We start from the raw sequence: 23,566 nt of genomic DNA on the forward strand, positions 1-23,566 counted from the left end.
TTATTCTTGGAAATTGTTTAGCCGTGAGGAGTTTTCTGATTCTCTGAGACCCTAATGCAATAGAGTGATTACTGTGTATTTCCCATTTGAAACCTTACCACTCTGTTTGGCAGTTTGCAATGATCACAGGTTACTTCCCATAAATATTCAGCATCAAAAGTAGTTCCCCAAAGTTCTTAAGAGTCTCTGGGGATTTGGCTATTATAATTTAATTGTGCCATGTAAAATTAAAAGCGATGGGCTCTGCCTTGCACTGGCCAGGAAATCAATCAGTCGATGGTATTTGAGTATAGACTGTGTGTGAGCACTGTTCTGAGTTCCTGGGAGAGTACTGTACAAAAGCAGTGTTGCCTAGTGGATAGAACACTGGCCTAGGAGTCCGGAAGTCAAGGGTTCTAATCCCCGCTCCACACTTGTCTTCTGTGTGACCTTGGGCAAGTCACTTATCTTCTCTGTGCCTCAGTTCCCTCAACTGCAAAATGGGGTGTAAGACTGTGAGCCCTATTAGGACAGTTTATTGTTGCATTGTACTTTCCCAAGTGCTTAGTACAGTGCTCTGCACCACAGTAAGCACTCAATAAATATAATTGAATGATTGAATGAATGTACCCTCCCAAGTGATTAGAAAAGTGCCTGGCACATAGTAAGCACTTAACAAATATTATTATTGTTATTATTATTATTATTATTATTAATCCCTGCTCAAATAGAGCTCATCATCTTATCATACTCATGCTCTCTTCTGCTTTTTTTTTTTACTTCAAATTGGTAGTTGACTCAATAGTCCAAAACTTAGTCCAATGTGCCTAAATTGGTCACAGGAAAATATTGAATATTCCTTAAACAATTGAAATTAAATGACATATCTTCAAAAGTAATATTATACAGATGTTCAAGCGCACTGGAAATTATGGTGCTGTTCAAACTTTAATTTGCTATCTAAGAGCAATCAAAATACTGCTACTAGATCAGAGATTCGGTTCTCTTTTGTTTGATTTTATCATCCAAGATTTGAGATGGGATTTGATTCCCACCCAACCGTGAATAATTTTTCAAAGCCCCAACTGGAGCTGGAGTAATATCCAGGCTTTAAAAAGGAGTCCACTTGGTTTCTAGGCAATGCAAATGATGTGTTTAAATCAGTTCAGGGGAAAAGAGAGTCTAGCCAAATAGTGCAGTCAGAATGAGAAGGAAGTACCCGGGTAATGAGGTGTTTTCTGAAGGATAATCTTGGTGCCGCCATATAGCAAAGTCATGTTATAATACAGGTCAAAGGGCATAAGATTGCCCTCTCTGCATAGTCCTCCTGTCTTTATTTCAAAAGTGATATTCCCAATTTAGATAGAAGGATTCTGCTCAAGATTTTGTGCTTGGATTTGCACCCTTTAGTCCCCTCACCCCCACAGCACTTTTACACCTCTCTGTAATTTATTTATTCATATTAATGTCTGTCTCCCCCTCTAAACTGTAAGATCCTGTGGGCAGGGAATTTGTCTACCGACTCTATTGCACCGTAGTCTCCCAAGGGCTTGGTACAGTGCTCTGCACACAGTAAGCACTCAGTAAGTATGCTTGATAAAAGGTACTTTGTTGGTGTTTGGTTCATTGAAGATGAACAAGGAGAAATGGAGAAAATCTAATAGCTCTTTTAACTACTAAGGTACAAATACTACATGCTCATCAAGAGATAATCACCTATTTTGGTAGGTTTGAAGGGAGAGCTGCCTGGAAGCCGGGGACTAGTTTAGTTGAACACTCCATCTATCGATCAGTGGTATTTATTGAGCACACAGTGCAATAGAGTAACAATAATAATGATGATGGCATTTGTTAAGCACTTACTATGTGCAAAGCACTGTCCTAAGTGCTGGCGGGGATACAAGGTGATCAGTTTGTCCCACGTGGGGCTCACAGTCTTAATCCCCATTTTACAGATGAGGTAACTGAGGCTCAGAGAAGTTAAGTGACTTGCCCAAGGTCACACAGCAAACATGTGGCAGAGCTGGGATTAGAACCCATGACCTCTAACTCCCAAGCCTGTGCTCTTTCCACTGAGCCATTCTGTTTCTCATAAGTAGAAGTAAGTAAGGAGTAAGTAGATACAATCCCTGTCTTCAAAGACCTTGCACTCTACCTTCCATGTCTAGGATTCAAAAATGAAAAGTTAAAATTAGAAACAAAAGTAATGCGTTATGCCACAATGCAGTGCACGTGAAACATAAATATTGAACGTGAAGTGCTACAATGGAAAATGAATAGGGCTTTGCTTATCTAATATCGAAAGAATATGACAAATACGTTTTGGATCTGCTCTAAATCATATCTTATGGCCTTTTACCTCCGAGTCTAACTAATTTCACTTGATTTCAACTAATGCAGGGAAGTAAAAAATGCAAAATGTGTTCAGCTAGTGTTCATAATTTGCCAAAGGTGCTACTAAATTAGCTTATATTGCTTGTCTTGATTATACATTTCATGCCTGATAATAATAGAGTCTTGATTTAATGGTCCTGTTAAATGTACTGTTTTCTAATCTTACTACATCTAACTTACTATTCAAGAATTACTCCTGCCTCTGATTGTTTCAAGCTTATTCATCTTCTCTATATTTCTCCATTTGCCATATTTAATTTTCTTAAAAAGTGAATCACAGTCTTACATTCTGTGTATAAAGAGAACAGTTTAGCCATCATTTCTGCATCTGTTTCTAGAGAAGCAGCATGGTCTAGAGGCAGGAGCACAGGCTTGGGAGTCAGAGGATGTGGGTTCTAATCCTGGCTCTGGCACTTATCTGTTATGTGACCTTAGGCAAGTAACTTAACTTCCCTGTACCTGTAAAATGGGGAGTAAGACTGTGAGCTCCAAGTGGGGCAGGGACTTTGTCCAACCTGATTTACCTTGTATCTATCCTTGCACTAAGAACAGTGCTTGGCACATAGTAAGCACTTAACCAATACTATGATTATTATTATTACAATTATTATTTTTGGTCAATTTTTCTGTGTTACAGCCAATTCGGGGAAATGAGCATTTAATATATGGATGAATGCCAGCAATATATTTAAATATTAAAATATTGCTAAAAGACCTGTAGATGTTAAGTGCAATCTCGCACGTAACTTAATCAACTGCAGAAAGTTGGATATTATTCTTATTCAGGGAGGCACATTTATTCGAAGACTTCAGCAGGTCTAATTTATTTCCTCTGTCAGAGAGCAGTCATTTCTTAGGTTTAATATAGTTCAAGAAAATAAAAAGTTTCAGGCTTCAGTGGGACATGTAGCTGGTATTCACCTCCAGGGATAACAATAATTAGGCCTCATTCTGATGTCATTCAGGAGATTGTATTGCTGGGCAGAATTCAGAAAACTAGTGAGTTGATTTGTTTTTAGTATAGATTTCAAATAGGGCAGAAATGCCTCCCAGTATATGCCCCAGAACAGAGAGCCTTTTAAAATTATCTTTATTTTGATTACAAGAGGTTAAATCTTGATCCAGAGGAGAGAGGCTTGTCAGATGTCATTCAAGATAATGCTGCATTAATGTTATTTCCCCTAGCACATAAGAAAGCATACTAATAACATCTAAACTTCTATAACTAAACAGGAGAAAAAAATCTTCCATCTGGGTGGTTTTAAAAATATCCGAATCAATGTCACTTCACCTTCTTTCCGGTACATTTCCACAAATTAGCTGGTCAGAAATGCTAAAATTGAAATCATTCTAGATAAGAGGCTTCATATCAAACTAGAGAGTTTTTTGCCTTTGAAATCGTTTAGAAACTCTAGCTCCAGCCACAGAGAAATGGACACTTTTTTCACTAAATGACAAACAGAAAAACTAGTTCAAAATCGGCAGAGATGCAAGAGATGCAACTTCTCTCTGATCTCCCATCCTCGTGTCTCTCTCCACTTCAATCCATACTTCACGCTGCTGCCCGGATTATCTTTGTCCAGAAACGCTCTGGACATATTACTCCCCTCCTCAAAAACCTCCAATGGCTACCGATCAATCTGCGCATCAGGCACAAACTCCTCACCCTGGGCTTCAAGGCTGTCCATCACCTCGCCCCCTCCTACCTCACCTCCCTTCTCTCCTTCTACTGCCCAGCCCGCACCCTCCGCTCCTCCACCACTAATCTCCTCACTGTACCTCGCTCTCGCCTGTCCCGCCATCGACCCCCGGCCCACGTCATCCCCCGGGCCTGGAATGCCCTCCCTCTGCCCATCCGCCAAGCTAGCTCTCTTCCTCCCTTCAAGGCCCTGCTGAGAGCTCACCTCCTCCAGGAGGCCTTCCCAGACTGAGCCCCTTCTTTCCTCTCCCCCTCGTCCCCCTCTCCATCCCCCCGTCTTACCTCCTTCCCTTCCCCACAGCACCTGTATATATGTATATATGGTTGTACATATTTATTACTTTATTTATTTATTTATTTATTTTACTTGTACATTTCTATCCTACTTATTTTATTTTGTTGGTATGTTTGGTTCTGTTCTCTGTCTCCCCCTTTTAGACTGTGAGCCCACTGTTGGGTAGGGACTGTCTCTATGTGATGCCAATTTGTACTTCCCAAGCGCTTAGTACAGTGCTCTGCACATAGTAAGTGCTCAATAAATACGATTGATTGATTGATTGATTGATAGCAAAAGTTGTGATTTATTACCAGCTTAACTAGTACCATTATATACACCCACATACACACATATGAAGATTCAGTTTAACCATAAAACTGAAGAACTCTGTTCTCGTCAATAATAATAAAAATAATTGTGCTATTTGTTACGATAATAATAATAATTGTATTTGTTAAGCACTTACTGTGTGCCAGGCCCCTTACTAAGTGCCGGGGTAGATACAAAGTAATTAGGTTGGACTCAGTCCTTGTCCCACACGGGCTTCACAATCTTAAACCCCATTTTACAGATACGATAGCTGAAGCACAGAGAAGTTAAATGACTTGTCCAAGGTCATACAGCAGACAAGTGGTGGAGCAAGATTAGAATCCAGGTCCGTCTGACTCCCAGGCGCATGCTCCATCCATTAAGCCAGGCAGTGCATGCACACCAACTGTTATTTAACAGGTTCTTCAAGGATCTGGGCAGTCCTTCTCCAGCGGAGCCCAGATATACTTGGCGAAGGTAGATATGGTTTTCTTCTTTGATTTTTTTTTGTCTATCTACATGAATGGATCCTTCCCGACAAGATTTGTTTTTGATCCATTAAGCCTTTGATAAAATAAATTCTAGCTCCTGTGGTTACATCAGCTATTTTTTGCATTTTCCTCTTCAGTTCTGCTATCTACTGCAAGCCTAAAGCAGTCAATCTCAAAGATGGGTATTCTGTTTTCACTTTCAGTACTGGTATTTCAGGGGGGCTTATTAATCAGCTTGGTGGGTGGGGAGCAGGGGAGAGCCTCCCTGCTTTTCTTCTTAGGTTTATATAGGACTCATTTTAGATGGGGAACATATCTGCTAACTCTGTACTTTAAAGAACTCAATCACCTTGCCCCCTCCTACCTCGCTTCACTACTCTCCTGCTACAACCCAGCCCACACACTTGGCTCTTTTAGTGCCAACCTTGTCACTGTACCTCAATCTTGTCTGTCTTGCCACTGACCTCTTTCCCCACATCTTGCCTCTGGCCTGAAACGCCCTCCCTCCTCATGGCCGACGGACAATGACTCTCCCCACTTTCAAAGCCTTATTGAAGGCCCGACTCCTCCAAGAGGCCTTCCCTGACTAAGCCCTCATTTCCTTCTCTTCCACTCCCTTCTGTATCATCCTTACTGGTCCCTTTATTCACCTCCCCCAACTCCCAACCCCATAGCACATATATACATATCTGTAATTTATTTATATTAATGTCTGTCTCCCCCGTTGGACTGTACGCTTACTGTGGGAAGCGAATGTGTCTGTTACATTGTCATATTGTACTCTCCCAAGTGCTTAGAACAGTGCCCTGCACATATTAAGTGCTCAATAAATACGATTGACTGATATAGGGCACAAGGAAGTGTGAAGCTTTCCTGCTTCTCCGTTAGTATCACTGGCCAGAAGAAAATCCAAAGCTGCCATTTCCCCTGACCCCAGCCCCTCATTTTACCATCTCCCCAGTGACTCGGGGCCCATATTTTTTACATATTTGGGCTGGGGTCCTTGTGGTGCCAGTTGTGGTACTTAAGTGCTTACTATGTGCCAGGCACTGTACTAGGCTCTGGGGTGGATACAAGCAAATCGGGTTGTCCCATGTGGGGCTCACAGTCTCATCCCCATTTTACAAATGAGGGAACTGAGGCACAGAGAAGTAAAGTGACTTGCCCAAGTTCACCCAGAAAACAAGTGGCGGACCGGGGATTAGAACCCTTGACCTTCTGACTCTCAGGCCTGGACTCTATCTGCTGTTGTGTCTGTTAGACTCTGAATAGCCCTGTCTAAGTGATGAAGACCTAAAGCTGTAACCCAATCAATCAATCAGTAGTATTTCCTGAGCACTTACTATGTGCAAAGCACTGTACTCTAAGCTCTAGGGAGAGTATACTACAATTGAGTTAGCAGAAACTTTCCCTGCCCACAATGAGCTTACAGTTTAGAGATGAGTTTACAGAATGCTTATAATAATGATAGCATTTATTAAGCGCTTACTATGTGCAAAGCACTGTTCTAAGCACTGGGGAGGTTACAAGGTGATGAGGTTGTCCCACGAGGGGCTCACAGTCTTAATCCCCATTTTACAGATGAGGGAACTGAGGCCCAGAGAAGTTAAGTGACTTGCCCAAAGTCATACAGCTGACAAGTGGTGGAACTGGGATTTGAACCCGTGACCTCTGACTCCAAAGCCCGTGCTCTTTCCATTGAGTCACGCTGCTTCTCTTATGGAATTTATTCTTCCTTTTGAATGTTTTTGATAGTTTTCCCTTCCTTATGTGTCTGTGACCAACCTTTCCCGTCCCCTGCCCCAAATTCCATCTCAGCCCGTGAGTCCCTTGCAGTACTGGATCGTAGGAGATCTTTAATCTATGCCTTTTTCCCAATGCTTAGATCAGTGCTTTGCACATAGAAAGCACTTACTAAATACTGTTACTAAGAAGGATTGGTGACTGATTTCCACTATGCAAATGCAGTACCCTTCCTCCTCTGCTGCTATCTATATATGTGGAACAAGGAACACTGCATTCCACCGAGGTGGGCTTTTTAACAGGAGACAACAGTGAAGCAAACTGCAGTTTGGCTTTCGCTTCCTTCTCCAGTTAGCTGAGACCAGTTAGGTCGTGTGCAATAGTTGATTGGTTGAAGTAGAATCCATTGTGTTCTTGGACATTTTGCACTTTAAGACTATATTTCATGGTGAAGAGTTTGCGTATTTGTGTGGAGAAAATTACCGATTGGTACGTTAGACCTTTGGAATCATCTATATTAACAGAATTGCCTTTTTCTTTTCTATGAATTTAGAGGGTAATTGTTCACAATAGTACTTAGTATAGTGATCGTTATTATTATTATTGTTGTTACTAATAACAACGATAAGATCAAGGGTATATGTTAAGCACTTATGATGTGCCAAAGACTCAGATACCTTACATTCAAACTTGGACACAATCCCTATCCCAACAGGGATTCTCAATCTCGAGGTAGAACTGGTATATAATCCCTATCTCACAGATGAGGAAATTGAGGTTCAGAGATTCATTCATTCATTCAATCATATTTATTGAACGCTTATTGTGTGCAGATCACTGTACTAGGCACTTGGGAAGTACAAGTTGGCAACATATAGAGATGGTCCCTACCCAACAACAGGCTCTAAATGACTTTATGGAAGTCATGTGGCAGGCCAGTGGCAGAACTGGGATTAGAACTCAGGACTCCCGACTCCAACTCATGTTCTCTTTCCACTAGGTCAAGATGCTTTTTCTCAGTTAAACAAAAGGAGCTTCTCAGTTACACAAAAATACCCTGACTATGTTACACCCTTACTTTGAATTCAGTAAACCTCCAGTTTTGGGCTATTCAGAACATTTCTTATCCTTGCCTGGCACTTTCCACATGCCAAATTGTACTTTCCAAGTGCTTAGTACAGTGCTCTGCACACAGTAAACACTCAATGAATACAATTGAAGGAATGAAATGCCATAGTCATCTTCATCCCAAATTGCTTTCAGAAAGGGTTTGGTGTTGCTCTGGGGTGACTGCTATTTTCTAAAACTTTAGATGAATAAAAGATGTTTTGAGTTTTGAACAGTGTTGTCCAATCTACATCCCATTGGTTGTCCTCTCTCAAATTTTATTTTTCAGTAATAATAATAATAATAATAATAATGTTGTTATTTGTTAAGCACTTACTATGTGCCAAGCACTGTTCTAAGCGCTGGACTAGATACAAGGTAATCAGGGTGTCCCATGTAGGGCTCACAGTCTTATTCCCCATTTTACAGATGAGGGAACTGAGGCTGAGGCACAGAGAAGTTAAGTGTCTTGCCAAAAGTCACACAGGAGGCAAGTGGCAGAGCTGGGATTAGAACCCACGACCTCTCCCAAGCCTGGGCTCTTTCCACTGAGCTATGCTGCTTCTGGATAATCCATTTTAGTCTCGTATATCTCTGTTATTCTCCTCAATCACTCTATCTTTCAATGGGACCCCCCGAACTTCTCTCTGTACTGTCTGCCCTCTTCATAACCATTTAAAATCATTTTCTGAATGTCTTTACACAGTTCCCTGCACTCATTTTTTTTTTTTCCTTTGGCTTTCATGTGATTCTTTCTCACCATCATTCAGCATCTCCACCTTAACCTTCTATTTCTTCTTTGGTAGATACAGGCAAAAAAAAAGGACAATCAAACTATATTACACACACATGCACATATGTATTATACATATTCCCTGCCCACAGTGAGCTGACTCCCAAGCCCGTGCATTATCCGCTAGGTTATGATGCTTCATCACACCTCCAACTCTCCTTCCCTCCTGGTCCATTTTCACAGGCAAAATTCATTTCTGAGAAATTATTTTCTGGCACCTTCTGGAAGCAATCTTGTTTGGGCAATTTGGAGGATTGGGGAGAAGGTAAAGATGAGGTGAGTAGCCCCAAATAAGTTTCCTATTGGCAAATGAGAATCATTTCTGTCACTTGGATTTTCTCTCTGTCCTTGTTTTCTTATGTGCTTGTTAACAGCCTTTAAATTGACAGGGTGCAGTCACTCCTTACTATTTTTACCCATTATTTCACTGCTCAATTATCTTTGCCATTACTGAGTTGCTTCTTTTGAAGCGCAGTCATTGCTCATGAGGTAGTAATAGTATTTATTAAGCAATTCCTATGAGCAGAGCACTGTACTTTGTGCAAGTTGCTTAACTTCTCTGTGCCTTGTTACCCCATCTGGAAAATTGAGATTAAGACTGTGGGACACCCTGATTACCTTGTATCTCTCCCAATGCTTGGCACATAGTAGGTGCTTAACAAATACTGTCATTATTATTATTATTATTATTACTAAGTGCTGGGAGAAAATACGCAGGTGGGAATTAAACATGCTCCGTGTCCTATCTCTCAGGGGGCTTATAATCTAAAAGTGGTTCCTTAATGTCCCTGGGTCTCATTTCAAGTTTTCTAAGACCCCCAGTAACTGCTTTGAAATGCAGGTGCAATAGGTGGTTGTCATAGTACTTGGTTTCATTCTTGGTGATTTAGAACGGTAATTAATGCAAGCTGAAAAGCATCCTAAATTTCCAAATAATTTTATTTCCTCTATTACAGCTATTAATATTATAATTACATTTTTCTAAAGGAGAAATATAAAAATGTAGCTCACTTTTGGATGGTTATGTGGCATTTTATTAGCTATTAGGACTAAGCCTTCTCAGGTCATAACTGCTTGAAAGATTTATTTGAGATTAAGCCATTAACCAAGCTATTCTAAAATTGAGCATTCAAATACATGGCATTTTAACATGTTTAGTGGTTTATGTCATTTAGTGAATGGAGGTTTAGACAGGTGTCCATTAACTCAAGTCATAAAGTATGCTAAATCTGAAGGAAGCCTGGATTTTTGTTGTCATATTTTGCATTTACTCACTGAGCTATGAAGATTTACCTAATGACCTGCATGTAAATAATTTGAGTCTGATTAAAGAAAAGACAATTTTCAATGAAAACACAAAACTTGGAGTAAATCAGAAGGAACAAAAATAGGTGCAAAACAATTTGTACAATTAAAGTATGTAATCACATGCTCTCATAAATTTCTAAAATTAATTTAATGATGCCAGTTTATGTTCCCCTGATTTCTTTCAGCTGAAAATTTCAAATTTTCTTCAAAATGCTTCCTGAATAATTTCTAGAACCTTCCTGAGAGGTAAGAAATTCTAGTAGGGACACTGAATTTGTTGTAAATGGTGGGGAAAAAAAGTTTCAACACAAGGTATGTGTGTGTGTGTATATATGATGAATCTATAGATGGATATGTACATTTATTCTGATGACTTGACACCTGTCCACATGTTTTGTTTTGTTGTCTGTCTCCCCCCTCTAGACTGTGAGCCTGTTGTTCGGTAGGGACCGTCTCTATATGTTGCCAACTTGTACTTCCCAAGCGCTTAATACAGTGCTCTGCACACAGTAAGCACTCAATACGATTGAATGAATGAATATATCCATCTACCCATCTATATAATCTATATAGATATTTGAATAGATCAATCTATTTAGATACAAGTTAATCAGGATGGACACAGTCCATGTCCCACAGTCTTAATCCCCGTTTTACAGATTGGGTAACTGAGGTACAGAGAAGCTAAGTGACTTGCCCAAGGTCACACAGCTGGCAAAAGGTGGAGGTGGAATTAGGACCCAGCTCCTCTGACTACCAGGTATGTGCTCTTTCCACTAGGCCATGGAAAAAATAGTGAAAAACTCATGTAACAAAACATCTAAATCGTTCTCCATTTGCCAGGTTTTATGACAGGATCAACCAGTTGTATTTATTGAGCACTTACTATGTGCAGAGCCCTGTACTAAGTCCTTGGGACAGTACAATATAACAGAGTTGACAGACAGATACCCTACCCACAACGAGTTTACAGACTGACTAGAGGGATGTCCCGATTGGAACATCTTCAGCCCCATCACTGACTCCACCAATATCTGAGTACACTGTTTTATTCATCATATTTCTTGAGCACTTACTGTGATCAAAGCACTGTACTAAGTGCTTGGGAGAGTACAATACAGCAATGGACACATTCCTACCCACACCGAGCTCACAGTCTTATAGGGGAAGATAGACATTAATATAAATAGATAAATACATTACAGATACATATGTGCTGTGGGGATGGGAGGGAGGATGAATTCATTCATTCAATCATATTTATTGAGCGCTTACTGTGTGCAGAGCACTGTACTATGAATGAAGGAGCTAGTAAGAGCGGCGCAGAAGGGAATGGGAGAAGAGCAGAGGAGGTCTTAGAGAGGCTTTTTAGAGGACATGTGCCTTCAATAAGGTTTTTGAAGTGCGGGAGAGCAGTTCTCCGGGAGCCTGTATTTTTCGATCAATGATTTCACTCATTCATTCAATCATATTTATTGAGCGCTTCCTGTGTGCAGAGTACTGTACTAAGTGCTTGGGAAGTACAAGTTGGCAACATATAGAGACGGTCCCTACCCAACAGCGGGCTCACAGTCTAGAAGGGGGAGACAGACAACAAACCAGAACATGTAGACAGGTGTCAAAACCATCAGAATAAATAGGATAATAACCATATGCACAACATTAACAAAGTAGAGTAGTAAATATGTACAAGTTTTACAAATATGTACAAGTACATAGTGAGTATGTACAAGATTTGGATAAGGTCCAGTGATATAACTGGAGAACAAACTTCTCACAGCAGTAGTCAGTTCTGGCATAAAACAATTTGCCACTTGACGCAAGTAGATTTGGCGGTTGGGGGCAAAGTCTGTTGGTACGTACATGGTTTTAACCGAGGTCTGGTATCCATCTTTGACATCTATAATTTATCTGTACTGATGACTTTTTTTCTCCCCCTCTAGACTGCAAGCTCACTGTGGGCACGGTACATGTCTACCGCCTCTGTTGTACTCTTCCAAGTAGTTAGTACAATGTTCTACAGACAGTAAGTGCTCAAAAAATACCTTTGATTGGGGTTCAGTGCTACTTTTGGGTACTTGGAGTTAGGTTTTACTCTTGTTTGCCCCTGCTGTTTTAACAAGCGAGAAGCAGCACGGTGTAGTGGACAGCACACCGGCTGGGAAGTCAGGAGGTCATGGGTTCTAATCCTGACTCTGCCACTTTGCTGTGTGACCTGGGCAAGTCTCTTAACTTCTCTGTGCATCAATTTGCTCATCTGTAATATGGGGATTGAGACTGTGAGCCCCATATGGGATAAAGGAATGTGTCCAACCTGATTTGCTTGTATCCAATCCAGCACGTAGTACAGTGCCTGGCACATAGTAAGCTCTTAAATACGATAATTATCATTATTAAACAAGGTTTCAAGATGGGAGACCTGGATTTTAGTACCAGCTCAGTGTGACTTCAGGCAGTGTGCCTCAGTGTCCTCATCAGGAAAATGAGGTTGATACCTGCTCAACAAGGCAAATGACCCTCAAACTAATTTGTTCAATTTGTAACGTGTGAGAAAAGTTTAGACCAGGCTATAGGGATTGGAACTATTTTATTTTCTCTCTTTTCAGTTAATTCCAGGGTTCTGATACCTGGGTTCTAATCCTGGCTCGATCACTTGTCTGCTGTATGGCCTTGGGCAAGTCACTTCACTTCGCTGTGCTTCACTTTCCTCATCTGTAAAATGGGCGTTAAGACTGTGAGCCCCATGTGGGACAGGGACTGTGTCCAGCCCAATCACCTTGTATCTACCCCAGTGTTCAGTACAGTGTCTGGCACATTGTAAGTGCTTCACAAATACCACAATTATTGTTACTTTACAGTTGAGATAACTGAGGCACAGAAAAGTGAAGTGGTTTGACCAAGGTCACACAGCAGACAAGTGGCAGAAGAGCGATTAGAACGTAGGTCCTCTTACTCCCAGGGCCATGCTCTTTCTAGCAGACACAGTGCTACTGTGGAAGAAAAATAATTTGGGACATAATTGGTGGGAGATTTTTGGTCTGAAGCAGTATGGTGTTGTGCATCTAAACCCTAATATGTAATAAAAACATACTCTAAAGAAGGGGTATCTTAAATGCTCCCCTCCCCAACCCAGAAATGCAGCAGTAGGTAGTCAGTGGTGAATGAAAAAATTACTTTCTGAATTTGTCCTAAATTACACACTTTATTTTCTATTCACTAATAACATTTTGCCTGGTGTGTCCACAGAGTATAATACAAGGAAATGCAGTAAAATACTGATGATGGTATTCGTTAAGTGCTTACCATGTGCCAGACACCGTACTAAGCACTGGGGTGGATACAGGTAAATTGAGTTGGACACAGTCCCTCTCCCATGTGGGTTTCACAGTCTCAATCTCCATTTTCCAGATGAGGTAACTGAGGCCCTGAGAAGCAAAGTAACTTGCCCAAGGTCACACAGCAAACAAGCGGCAGAGTCGGGATTAGAACTCATGACTTTCTGACTTCTCATTTGGTAAAAACGACTGTATCTGTAAATTTTTTTTGAATGTCTGCCTCCTGGTCTAGAATGTAAATTCCTTGAGGCAGGAATCACTTCTACCAATTATCGTATTTGTACTTCCTAAGCACTTCAGTGCTCTGCACATACATTAAGTGCTCATATACCCCTGACTGATAAATATACATCTTTGAAAACCATTTGAAATTACATATCCTTACATTGGTGTCTTTCCTGTAACAGAGAGAATTACCTGTCAACAGCACGTCGACGAGAACATTTTCTAGGGTGGGATTTCTGAACGAAATGATGACAGAAGAATGTCGACCAATGCATGAGCTTATGCTTGCTGGTTCCATGGGCTGGGGAATTAGGCCGACTCCAGACAGGTAAAATATCCATTCTTTAAACTGGAGAAGAAAGTAGATGTTTCACATTTTTGGAAATGAACTGTTTGGGGACCTACTTCAAGTGATTTACAACATCTGTAGCCTGCTTTTGTAGCTTAAAGATTTTTACATATCTTGATGTTCATGATCTAGTTTTCTTGTTCCCGTAAAACATCCTACTCACTATAAATTCTGTTGAACTCTGTTTTCTGACTTTCCTTACCAAAGCTGGGAGAGAATAGTTGTGTTTCCTTAAGAGTCAAAATATTTCTTATTCCCCTAATTTGGTTTGGGATTTGGGGATTCTTTTATACTTTTCCATTTAATAAGACTGATCAACTACTAAGTGCTGTAGCATTATAAAACTCACATCTGGCAGGCGGCTCTCTAAAACAGATGTCCCAGCATTCCTTAAAAATACCTTGTTGGCATTAAACTGGGTACAGCAAGCAAATAAAATGGCAAACTGTTACATAAACAAGTCACACGGTGAGAGAAAATCAGTGTCTCTGTCTCAGTCTTGGACTTTCTCTTTCAGAAAAAAAGCTGAAATCTCTAAAGATCCAAATGGACTCTTTCTGAAAGGTAAGATAAACTAGAGGTTGAATTAACTGTCATTTGCCCATTGAACACAACACAGGAGTCATCTAAACTGCCTGAGAGTCAGAACTACATCCTCCAGACACAGATAGAAATGATTCCAGCCCCGTGCTTTGTTTACAAAAGTCACATCAATCTTCACTATTATGCTTTCATTTCTGCTACTGTGATATTTAGGTAAAAGAGTGCCAAGATAGTCAAAGAAAAATCAGGCGAAGAATAGCTACTGCTTGGGATAGGATCTAGGCCACACCAAAGCAAATAAAAATCCCAGTCATGGCTCATTTGCTCAGGCTTTGCTTCCTATTTCCAGACCTCTGTTCAAATAGCCTCATAATAATAATGGCATTTGTTTAAGTGCTTACTATGTGCCAAGCACTGTCATCTCACAGTATTTATGTTGCTCTAATAAAAGAAACAACCAGTATGTTATACCCTATATCCCATATTATAGACCCCACATTATATACCCTACATTATCTGGTATCGAATGTGGGAAGTAGTATGGCCTCATAAAGAACATGGGCCTGGGAGTTAGAGTTCATAGAACAGTGCTGGCATCTACTTAGCACCTAATAAATACCATCCTCATTCTAATCCCAGCTCTGCTACTTGTCTGCTGTGTGACTTTGGGCAAGCCATTTCATTTGGGGCCTCAGTTATCTCATCTGCAAAATGGGGATTAAATCCTACTCCCTTGTACTTAGACTGTGAGCCCCATGTGGGATAGGGACATCAAAATTAACTTTTATCTACCCCAGCAGTTAGAATAGTGCTTGCCACATAGTAAGCACTTAACAAATCCATAATTATTATTACTATTCTACATTAATTTCTCACCATTCAGCATAAATGAGCAACCTCAAACTCTTAAAGGCTTATCCCCTAAGCACTAATTTTAGATTAACAAGCTACTCGGTGATGAGGTAGCTTAGACTATCAGTTTAGTTGCATTTTGTCAGTCAAACCAAGGGAGGGGAAAAAAAATCAATGACTTTAAGGTGAAAATTTATTCCAAAGTCCTAGATGTAGGAGAAAAAAAATCTGAAGACAGCTTTCAAAAGACACACTGATTACCATTAAATTTGTACACATGTACAATATCTGCTCTATTTCTTTTCTAAAAATTTCCACACAATTACTGCCTTAGAATGATCTGGCATACATTTGGAAAGTCAAGTCGAGAGAGATGAAAAGAGCAATAGAAAACCACAAAGGTTAAAGCAATACATTGAAAAGGTTGAACAATCTAGACAAAATGAATGAAAGGATGTTATTGATTAAAGCAGAGCTCTAGACAAAACTCTGGAAACTTTCCACTTGTTAATGGTTGATACACAAACCGACATCAAGGTAGACATCATATTTGTTCTCTTTTGTCCTGAAGGTATCAAAATATCATTAGCAAAGTGGAAGGACTACTTTTACTTTCCTAAATTCTGGGCCTCCAATTAGGAACATAAAACCAATATCCAGATTCATGTGGAAAGCCAAAGAGTTGTCAAGAAAATATGTATGAGAAGGGCATACAGCACTCAGGGTATAAAATAGACGGTATCATACTTGCGGACATTTGAAGATGACTGAAGTTTGGTGATTAGCTCTGCCCAGAGCTGAAGGGCAAAAACGAACAGGGACTTCTGTTGTAGAACGAGGAGGCACAATCAGCTGTGCAGACAAGAAAGCAAAAGAGGAAAAAAAAAATCAATCCTTTTGTTTGAGCTGGGATTTTTTTGTGTGTGCCTCTATCGACATTTTGATGTTTATGTGATTAATGTGTCCCACCCTCAGCATGCCTGGACTGCTAAGGCAGATAAAGCATACTGCAGTAAACAGTATTTAGTCACAGCATGTTTCTTCCTGAGACACTAACAATACCATGGTACTAACTGCTCTGGAAAGGAAGCCTAGCTGAGTTTTGTAAAGATCTCAAAACCCTGATGAAAAGAATATTATTTTTATCTACCCCAGTGGTTAGAATAGTGCTTGCCACATAGTAAGCACTTAACAAATCCATAATTATTATTATTATCCTACATTAATTTCTCACCATTCAGCATAGATGAGCAACCTCAAACTCTTAAAGGCTTATCCCCTAAGCACAATTTTAGATTAACAAGCTACTCGGTGATGAGGTGGCTTAGAATATCAGTTTAGTTGCATTTTGTCAGTCAAACCAAGGGAGGGTGAAAAAAAAAATCAATGAATTTAAGGTGAAAACATTCCAAAGTCCTAGCTGTAGGAGAAAAAAAATCTGAAGACAGCTTTCAAAAGACACAGTGATTACCATTAAATTTGTACACATGTACAATATCTGTTCTATTTCTTTATGCTTTTTGAGGGCTGGGAGTCATTCAGTCGAGTTTATTGAGCACTTTACTGTGTGCAGAGCACTGTACTAAGTGCCTGGGCAAGTGCAATACTACAGTACAATAAACAGACATGTGACTATTTATTGTCATTGTACTTTTCCAGGGCTCTGCACATAGTAAGTGCTCAATAAAGGCATCCCAATCCAACATCTATACATGTAGCCCAATACTGTGCTAGTTTCCTTATCTATAATTCATTTTCATGTCCCTCTTCCTCCTCAAGACTCCTTGTAAATCGGTAATATATGTGGCTAGCAACTCGACTGTATTCTCTCCCAGGTACCTAGATCAGTGCTCAGTCCATAGTAAATGCTCAATAAATACCACTGATTGAAGGGGGAGGTGTCCTAAGCCAAGGGGATTTGGCTCAGGAGAACCTATATGATAGAATGGAAGAGTAGGTGGTGAGCCTTGAAGTAAACTGTGGAGAGTTTTGGCTTGATGGAAGAGAGGAGCCATTGGTGATTTTTTAGGAATGAGTGTGTCAGTTGAGGCCAACTATCATGGGTTCTTCCAAGCATCTCATTGCTACTGTTGGAAACAGCATACTGACCCAGTAATGCAAGGTTGATGTCTATAACAATCAATGGTATTGAGTGCTTACTATAGGCCGAGCACTAAGCACTCGAATAAATACAGTGCTATTTATAGATCAACTGGAAATGTAAAAATGTCTAAAGAAGGGTTCACTTTGATTAGTAAACCTTTAAATGGTTAAATGGTTACAACATATCCCAACATACCATTTTATTACAAAGGTAAAACGATTTTTCCCATCATCATCACCACCTCCCACAACATCAAAAATCATTATTTTTACTTTAAGCACTTAGTACAGTGCTTTGCACACAGTAAGCACTCAATAACTACAATGGAATGAATGAATGCCATTATTTCTCAGTGGACAGCAGACTGTCTAGGATTGTGCTAGGCATTAGGACCTTTAGTGCTTATCAAAGGAAGGACATTTATTTTCTGAACAAACTTACCTTCTGATCGATTTCTACTAAAAAGTTCCCAGGATTACTATTGACAAATTCCAATTCTAGGGTTTCATGTGTACGATTAACCAAGGGAATCATCTGAACAACCCACCTGTAAGAAATAAAACTTAGTTAAGGACCTGTAAGTGACTAACTACCTCTTTTATTGTTCAAGAAACCCAGGACACTTACCAGTTTCCCCCAAAGAAAAATTGAGTTTACATGCAGTAATACTTTATTGCATTAAATAAGCTTCTATTTAACTTCAGATTTCACATTTGACATGTGAAATTTCACATTCCACCATTCGGTCTGTGATTCTGTTGTAGATTCTGTTTTAGAACCAATTCTGGCATGTTATTTTTCAAATGATCAAATTCAACCCAAAGATTGAATGGCAAAAAGTAAAGCGCAATACATCTATCCAGTATTATATACTTACTGTTCACAAATCTAACAAAGTTACCAGGATCTAAATCAATAAACTGTGGTCTAGTGGAAACAAGTCACAACTGGGACTGTGGACAGAGCATGGGCCTGGGGTTCTAATCTCGGCTACGACACTTTCATTTGATCATATTTATTGAGCACTGTACTAAGCGCTTGGGAGGATACAATATAACAATAAACAGACACATTCCCTGCCCACCATGAGCTTGTATCTCTCTGCTGTGTGTCCTCGGGCAAGTCACTTAAATTCTCTGTGCCTGTTACTTCATTGGTAAAATTGAGATTGAGACTGTGTCCAAATTGATTAGCATGGGTTGGAAAACCTTCTTTACCACTTCAACAATTACTTATCCACTAAGAAATTTAAGTATGAAGTAAACCTGAATCTGGGGGTTTGGAGAAGTTATTTTAACAGCAAATTGATAAGGCCAACTCTCTGGCTTCACTCATCCTCCCAGGAGGACTTCTATTATAAGTTAAAGTTGTGCGATGTCTTAGCAGAATTTGAAGCTATTAGGTATGTCACCCTACTTACTTTCCAAGATCACATTGTAACTCTTGCATTTTCATTGGGGTTGGCTTCTTTGCGGTCAGTTTCAGTGCATACCAGAATTCTCCAACTACATCAGACTGGAAAATGATACTGCAGGAATAGAACAATTTAAAGTGAGGCCAGGTTTTATCTACCACACTGCTCTGCAGATTTACAAAACATGTGAAAAAAAAAATTAGATGTTGTATTCTACGCCTCTCCCACTTACTTAAGCCGTGAGCCCCAAATGGGACAGAAACTATGTTCAACCTGATGAACTTGTATCTTCCTGAGGCAGCAGGGGACACTGGTGGGAGACGTGTGTGTGAACGGCCACCGGCCGCACCCCGACCAGTTTCAGGATTGCATCTCCTATGCCCTGCAGGTGGGGACCCGCATGGCTACTGGGTGTTTTCCCGGGCAGGCAGTCTAGGTGCCGCAGCGTGTGTGCCATCTGTGCGGTGTAGGCACTGCCGTGTGACTCCCTGGCCGGGCAGTGTCCACTGCAGGGAGGCATCCTGGCCAGGCAGCGTAGACACCCCAGAGTGGCATCCCGGCCAGGCGGTGTAAACACTGCAGTGCGGTGTCCTGGCCGGACAGTCTAGCTGCTGCAGGTCTTCAGTGTGGGGCTGGACTGACTTCAGTGTCCTCTCCACCGCTGTTGGAGGAGGATACTTTTCTGGGCTACCTCCCCGTCCGGGAGACCCAGACGTACGCAGCGCAGCTGGCCATCGGCACTGGCTCCCCCTTCTGCAGGAAGGTAGAATCGGAGATGGTGGAGCTGAGCCTCAGCCACGTGGCGGACACGCTGATCAGGAGCCGTGCGACCGGAGGCGTTTCTAATGGCGAAAGGCGTCCCGTGTCCATCGCGGCCCAACTCCTCCGGGATCCAACCCAGCCCACACCCTCTGCTCCTCTGCTGCTAATCTCCTCACCGTGCCTCGTTCTCGCCTCTCCCGCCATTGACCCCCAGCCCACGTCATCCCCCGGGCCTGGAATGCCCTCCCTCTGCCCATCTGCCAAGCTAGCTCTCTTCCTCCATTCAAGGCTCTACTGAGAGCTCACCTCCTCCAGGAGGCCTTCCCAGACTGAGCCCCCTCCTTCCTCTCCCCCCCCCACCCCCCTCTCCATCCCCCCATCTTACCTCCTTCCCTTCCCCCCAGCACCTGTATATATGTTTGTACATATTTATTACTCTACCTTACTTGTACATATCTATTCTATTTATTTTATTTTGTTAGTATGTTTGGTTTTGTTCTCTGTCTCCCCCTTCTAGACTGTGAGCCCGCTGTTGGGTAGGGAATGTCTCTATGTGTTGCCGACTTGTACTTCCCAAGCGCTTAGTACAGTGCTGTGCACACAGTAAGCACTCAATACGATTGATTGATTGATTACCCAAGCTCTTAGAGCAGTGCTTGACACATAGTAAGAGCTCAACAAACTAAACATTATTAGGAACAGAAATGTATGAAAAATACCTTCAAATACTTCATTTCTCAACATTACTAGAATCTTTAGCACCTTAAAATTTGTTATTTTGAACTTGTCATGAAATTTTAGTCCATTTTTAAAATCCTTCAAAATATGTCCTTCTGCTCTGGAAACAATTTCAGAAATGTAGTCATTTTGAATGCTAGTATGAAACAATAGCATATGGTCATCTGAAAATGTAAGTTTGCCTTATGAAAAGGAAGTATTTTTGTTTCTTTTCCTCTCAAAGAGCAAGGTATACCATTTCCTATTAAATGTTTAGTCAGTCGTATAAATTGAGCACTTACTGTATACAGAGCATGCTATTAAAACACTTGGGAGAGTACAGTAACAATAATTAATAATAATGTTACATTATTAATCATCCACTCTTAATGTTAATAATATTGTTAATAAATAATGAAACAGCATTAAGCCTTCAAATCTAAAAAGGCAATCTAAAGCTTTTATGAAGCTCGAGAAATATATTTTGTACCAAATACTGAGTTTACTTCCCTAGTGCTCGTCCATATACCAAAAATATCCAGTCCAATAAAGTCCAGCAAATTATTTGCTGCTAGGTGAATGCTACCATATGTGCTTTGGTGACAGGACATCATAACACATTCTACACTTCCTATAAATGCATTTGGTCATTTTTCTCACAGAGAAAATTCAATCACTTTGTCATCAGATTAAATAAAACATGTTAAAACATTTGAAGCATGATTAAAAGCACATTGGGTAAACAATGGTAAAAATGAACTTCTCCATAACAAAAAGCCATTCTTCTGATGTGTATGTCTTGAACAATGGCTCTATAGCTTGTCTACTAGAATGAATGTTTTCCATCATGTGGAAAACACAGCAAAAGAAAAGCTTCAATAAGGCAGTCAGTTCAGAAAGTGCATTCTTATTTTCACTGTTCAAAGATAATAAAGTCATATTTTACAACTCATGTTTTCACAGTAACATGTAAAAGACTACCATGAGTAGAATTAAAGTGTAAGGGTTGCCTAGTGGATAGAACACAGGCCTGGGAAGCAGAAGAATCTGGGTACTAGTTCTGGTCTTGCCATTTGTCCACTGTAACACCTATGGCAAGTCACTTCCCTTCTCTGGACCTCAGTTACCCCAAAATGGGGAATAAGCCTGTGAGCCTCATGTGGGACATGGACTGCGTCCAACTTGATTACATCATATCTAACCCAGCACTTAGTACAGTATCTGGTACATAGTAAGTGCTTGACAAATACCACAGTTATTATTATTACTGGGAAAGGATAACCAGGTGGGATTTAGTAATGGCCCCTGTCACACAATGGAATAAATACGACCCTGAACTGGGTGTAAATATAGGCTTATTAAATCCATTCTAGGTCATATGTTGGTGGATACAACAATGAATGCATGTAGTGGTAAATTTTGAAAGTTAATGGATTTCCATAACTTGGTCTGAAGGATTCTCCATCTGTTCTTACTGAAGTAATTTTAGTTCTATTCCCTTTTTGTTCTGAAGCTTTGAGTCATATTCTTCATGGCACGACAAAATTACCCACTGGAAACAGTCCATTAAAAGTTCAAGACTGTGTTTAAAAAGATGAAATGTCTTACACTAACACAAGGTAACACTAAAATCCTTCATAACCATAAAATATTATCTGTAATTTAACTATTGAATAATGCATGTAAAAAAGGTCAACATGAAGATGCAAAAACATTCTTAAAACTGTGCTTGCAAAGGACCAAATCCTACCTTCCATCTGAACAGCCTGCCATAGCTGGGGAATATTCTGCTACATAGGCAACTGTTTCTTTTGGCTTTATAATTAATTTGGTGGCTCCATTGAGGGCAATGTCCATTAATAGCACATGAAAATGAAGAACTTCATCTGTTGGATTAGTGATGGGAATTTCAATGCCGATGGTATCCTAGAATCACAGAATAAATGGCGAATAAGTTTCAGTTTCTACAGTTTCCGATGATTTTCCCAGAATGAATTGAAATCAAACTGTTACAATACACCTATGCCGTTACAGTACTTGGCTTTAGTACTATTCCACGTCATTGTGGTTGCTGTTTAATATCGGCATTCCTTCAAGTATTCTCACACTGTAATGAGGTTCTGGTTTTCCCAAGGAGGCACTATAAATAGCCCATGTGCACTTTGTGCATTGGGCTTACCCAGTCCAACGAATTCCTTCATTCAATTGGATTTGAGCGCTTACTATGTGCAGAGCACCTTACACTAAGCACTCGGGAGAGTACACTATAACAATAAACAGACATATTCCCAGCCCACAACAAGCTTACAGTCTAGAGGGGGACTGTAGACTGAATACCACCATTATCACCATCTACAAATGCTGTGTTCTGCACTGAGTTACTTAACCCTCAAATAACTACAGTTCAACTTGGCATGATCTCAGTTGACCTCAATGTGAAATAGTAGCAGGCAGCAGGGAGGTCAGCAAAGCGGCTGATACATTATTCATTCATTCTCTCGTACTTATTGAGTGTTTACTCTGTGCAGAGCACTGTACTAAGCGCTTGGAAAGTACAATTTGGCAACAGATAGAGACAATCCCTACCCAACAATGGGATCACAATCTAGAAAGGAGAGACAGACAACAAAACAAGTAGACAGGCATCAATAGCGTCAAAATAGATAAAACTATAGATATAAACACATAATTCATAAAATAAGTAGAATAATATGTACAAATATACACAAGTGCTGTGGGGTAGGGAAGGGGGGTAGAGCATAGGGAGGAAGGGTGATGGGGGGGAAGAAAAGAGGAAAAGGGGGGCTCAGTCTGGGGGACTGATTGGATTGGATAAATGCTTGGATTAATGTGATAGCAGTTTGGACGGACAGGACAGGGTGGATTTTAGCAACATCATGGATGTAGTGTCAGATTGATTTTGTGGGTTGAATGAGAGTAATGAGTCAAGGGTAACACCAAGGTTATGGGCTTATGAGACAGGAAGGATACTGATGCCATCTACAGTGAAAGCCTGGGGGAGGACAGGGTTTGGGCTGGAAGATAAGGAATTCTGTTTTGGACATGTTAAGTTTGAGGTGTCGGTGGGACATCCAAGTAGTGATGTCTTGAAAGCAGGAGGAAATGCAAGACTGCAGAGAGAGGGAGATCAGAGCTGGAGATGGA

The 23,566-nt window shown here is 40.5% G+C and overlaps 1 protein-coding gene across 1 annotated transcript in view; it reads right to left on the bottom strand.

The window, feature by feature from the left end:
* CFAP47 (cilia and flagella associated protein 47) overlaps positions 1-23,566 on the bottom strand; it is a 271,714-nt gene that overhangs the window by 64,084 nt on the left and 184,064 nt on the right. The window contains exons 52-56 of the mRNA XM_038760124.1: positions 22,152-22,327; positions 18,929-19,036; positions 17,950-18,055; positions 16,152-16,256; positions 13,853-14,009 (exon numbers count right to left, since the gene is read on the bottom strand). Coding sequence (XP_038616052.1) covers positions 13,853-14,009; positions 16,152-16,256; positions 17,950-18,055; positions 18,929-19,036; positions 22,152-22,327 — 652 coding nt within the window. The remainder of the gene's footprint in view (positions 1-13,852; positions 14,010-16,151; positions 16,257-17,949; positions 18,056-18,928; positions 19,037-22,151; positions 22,328-23,566) is intronic.

Source organism: Tachyglossus aculeatus, chromosome 18 (assembly GCF_015852505.1).
Source record: "Tachyglossus aculeatus isolate mTacAcu1 chromosome 18, mTacAcu1.pri, whole genome shotgun sequence".
Taxonomy (NCBI): Eukaryota; Metazoa; Chordata; class Mammalia; order Monotremata; family Tachyglossidae; genus Tachyglossus; species Tachyglossus aculeatus.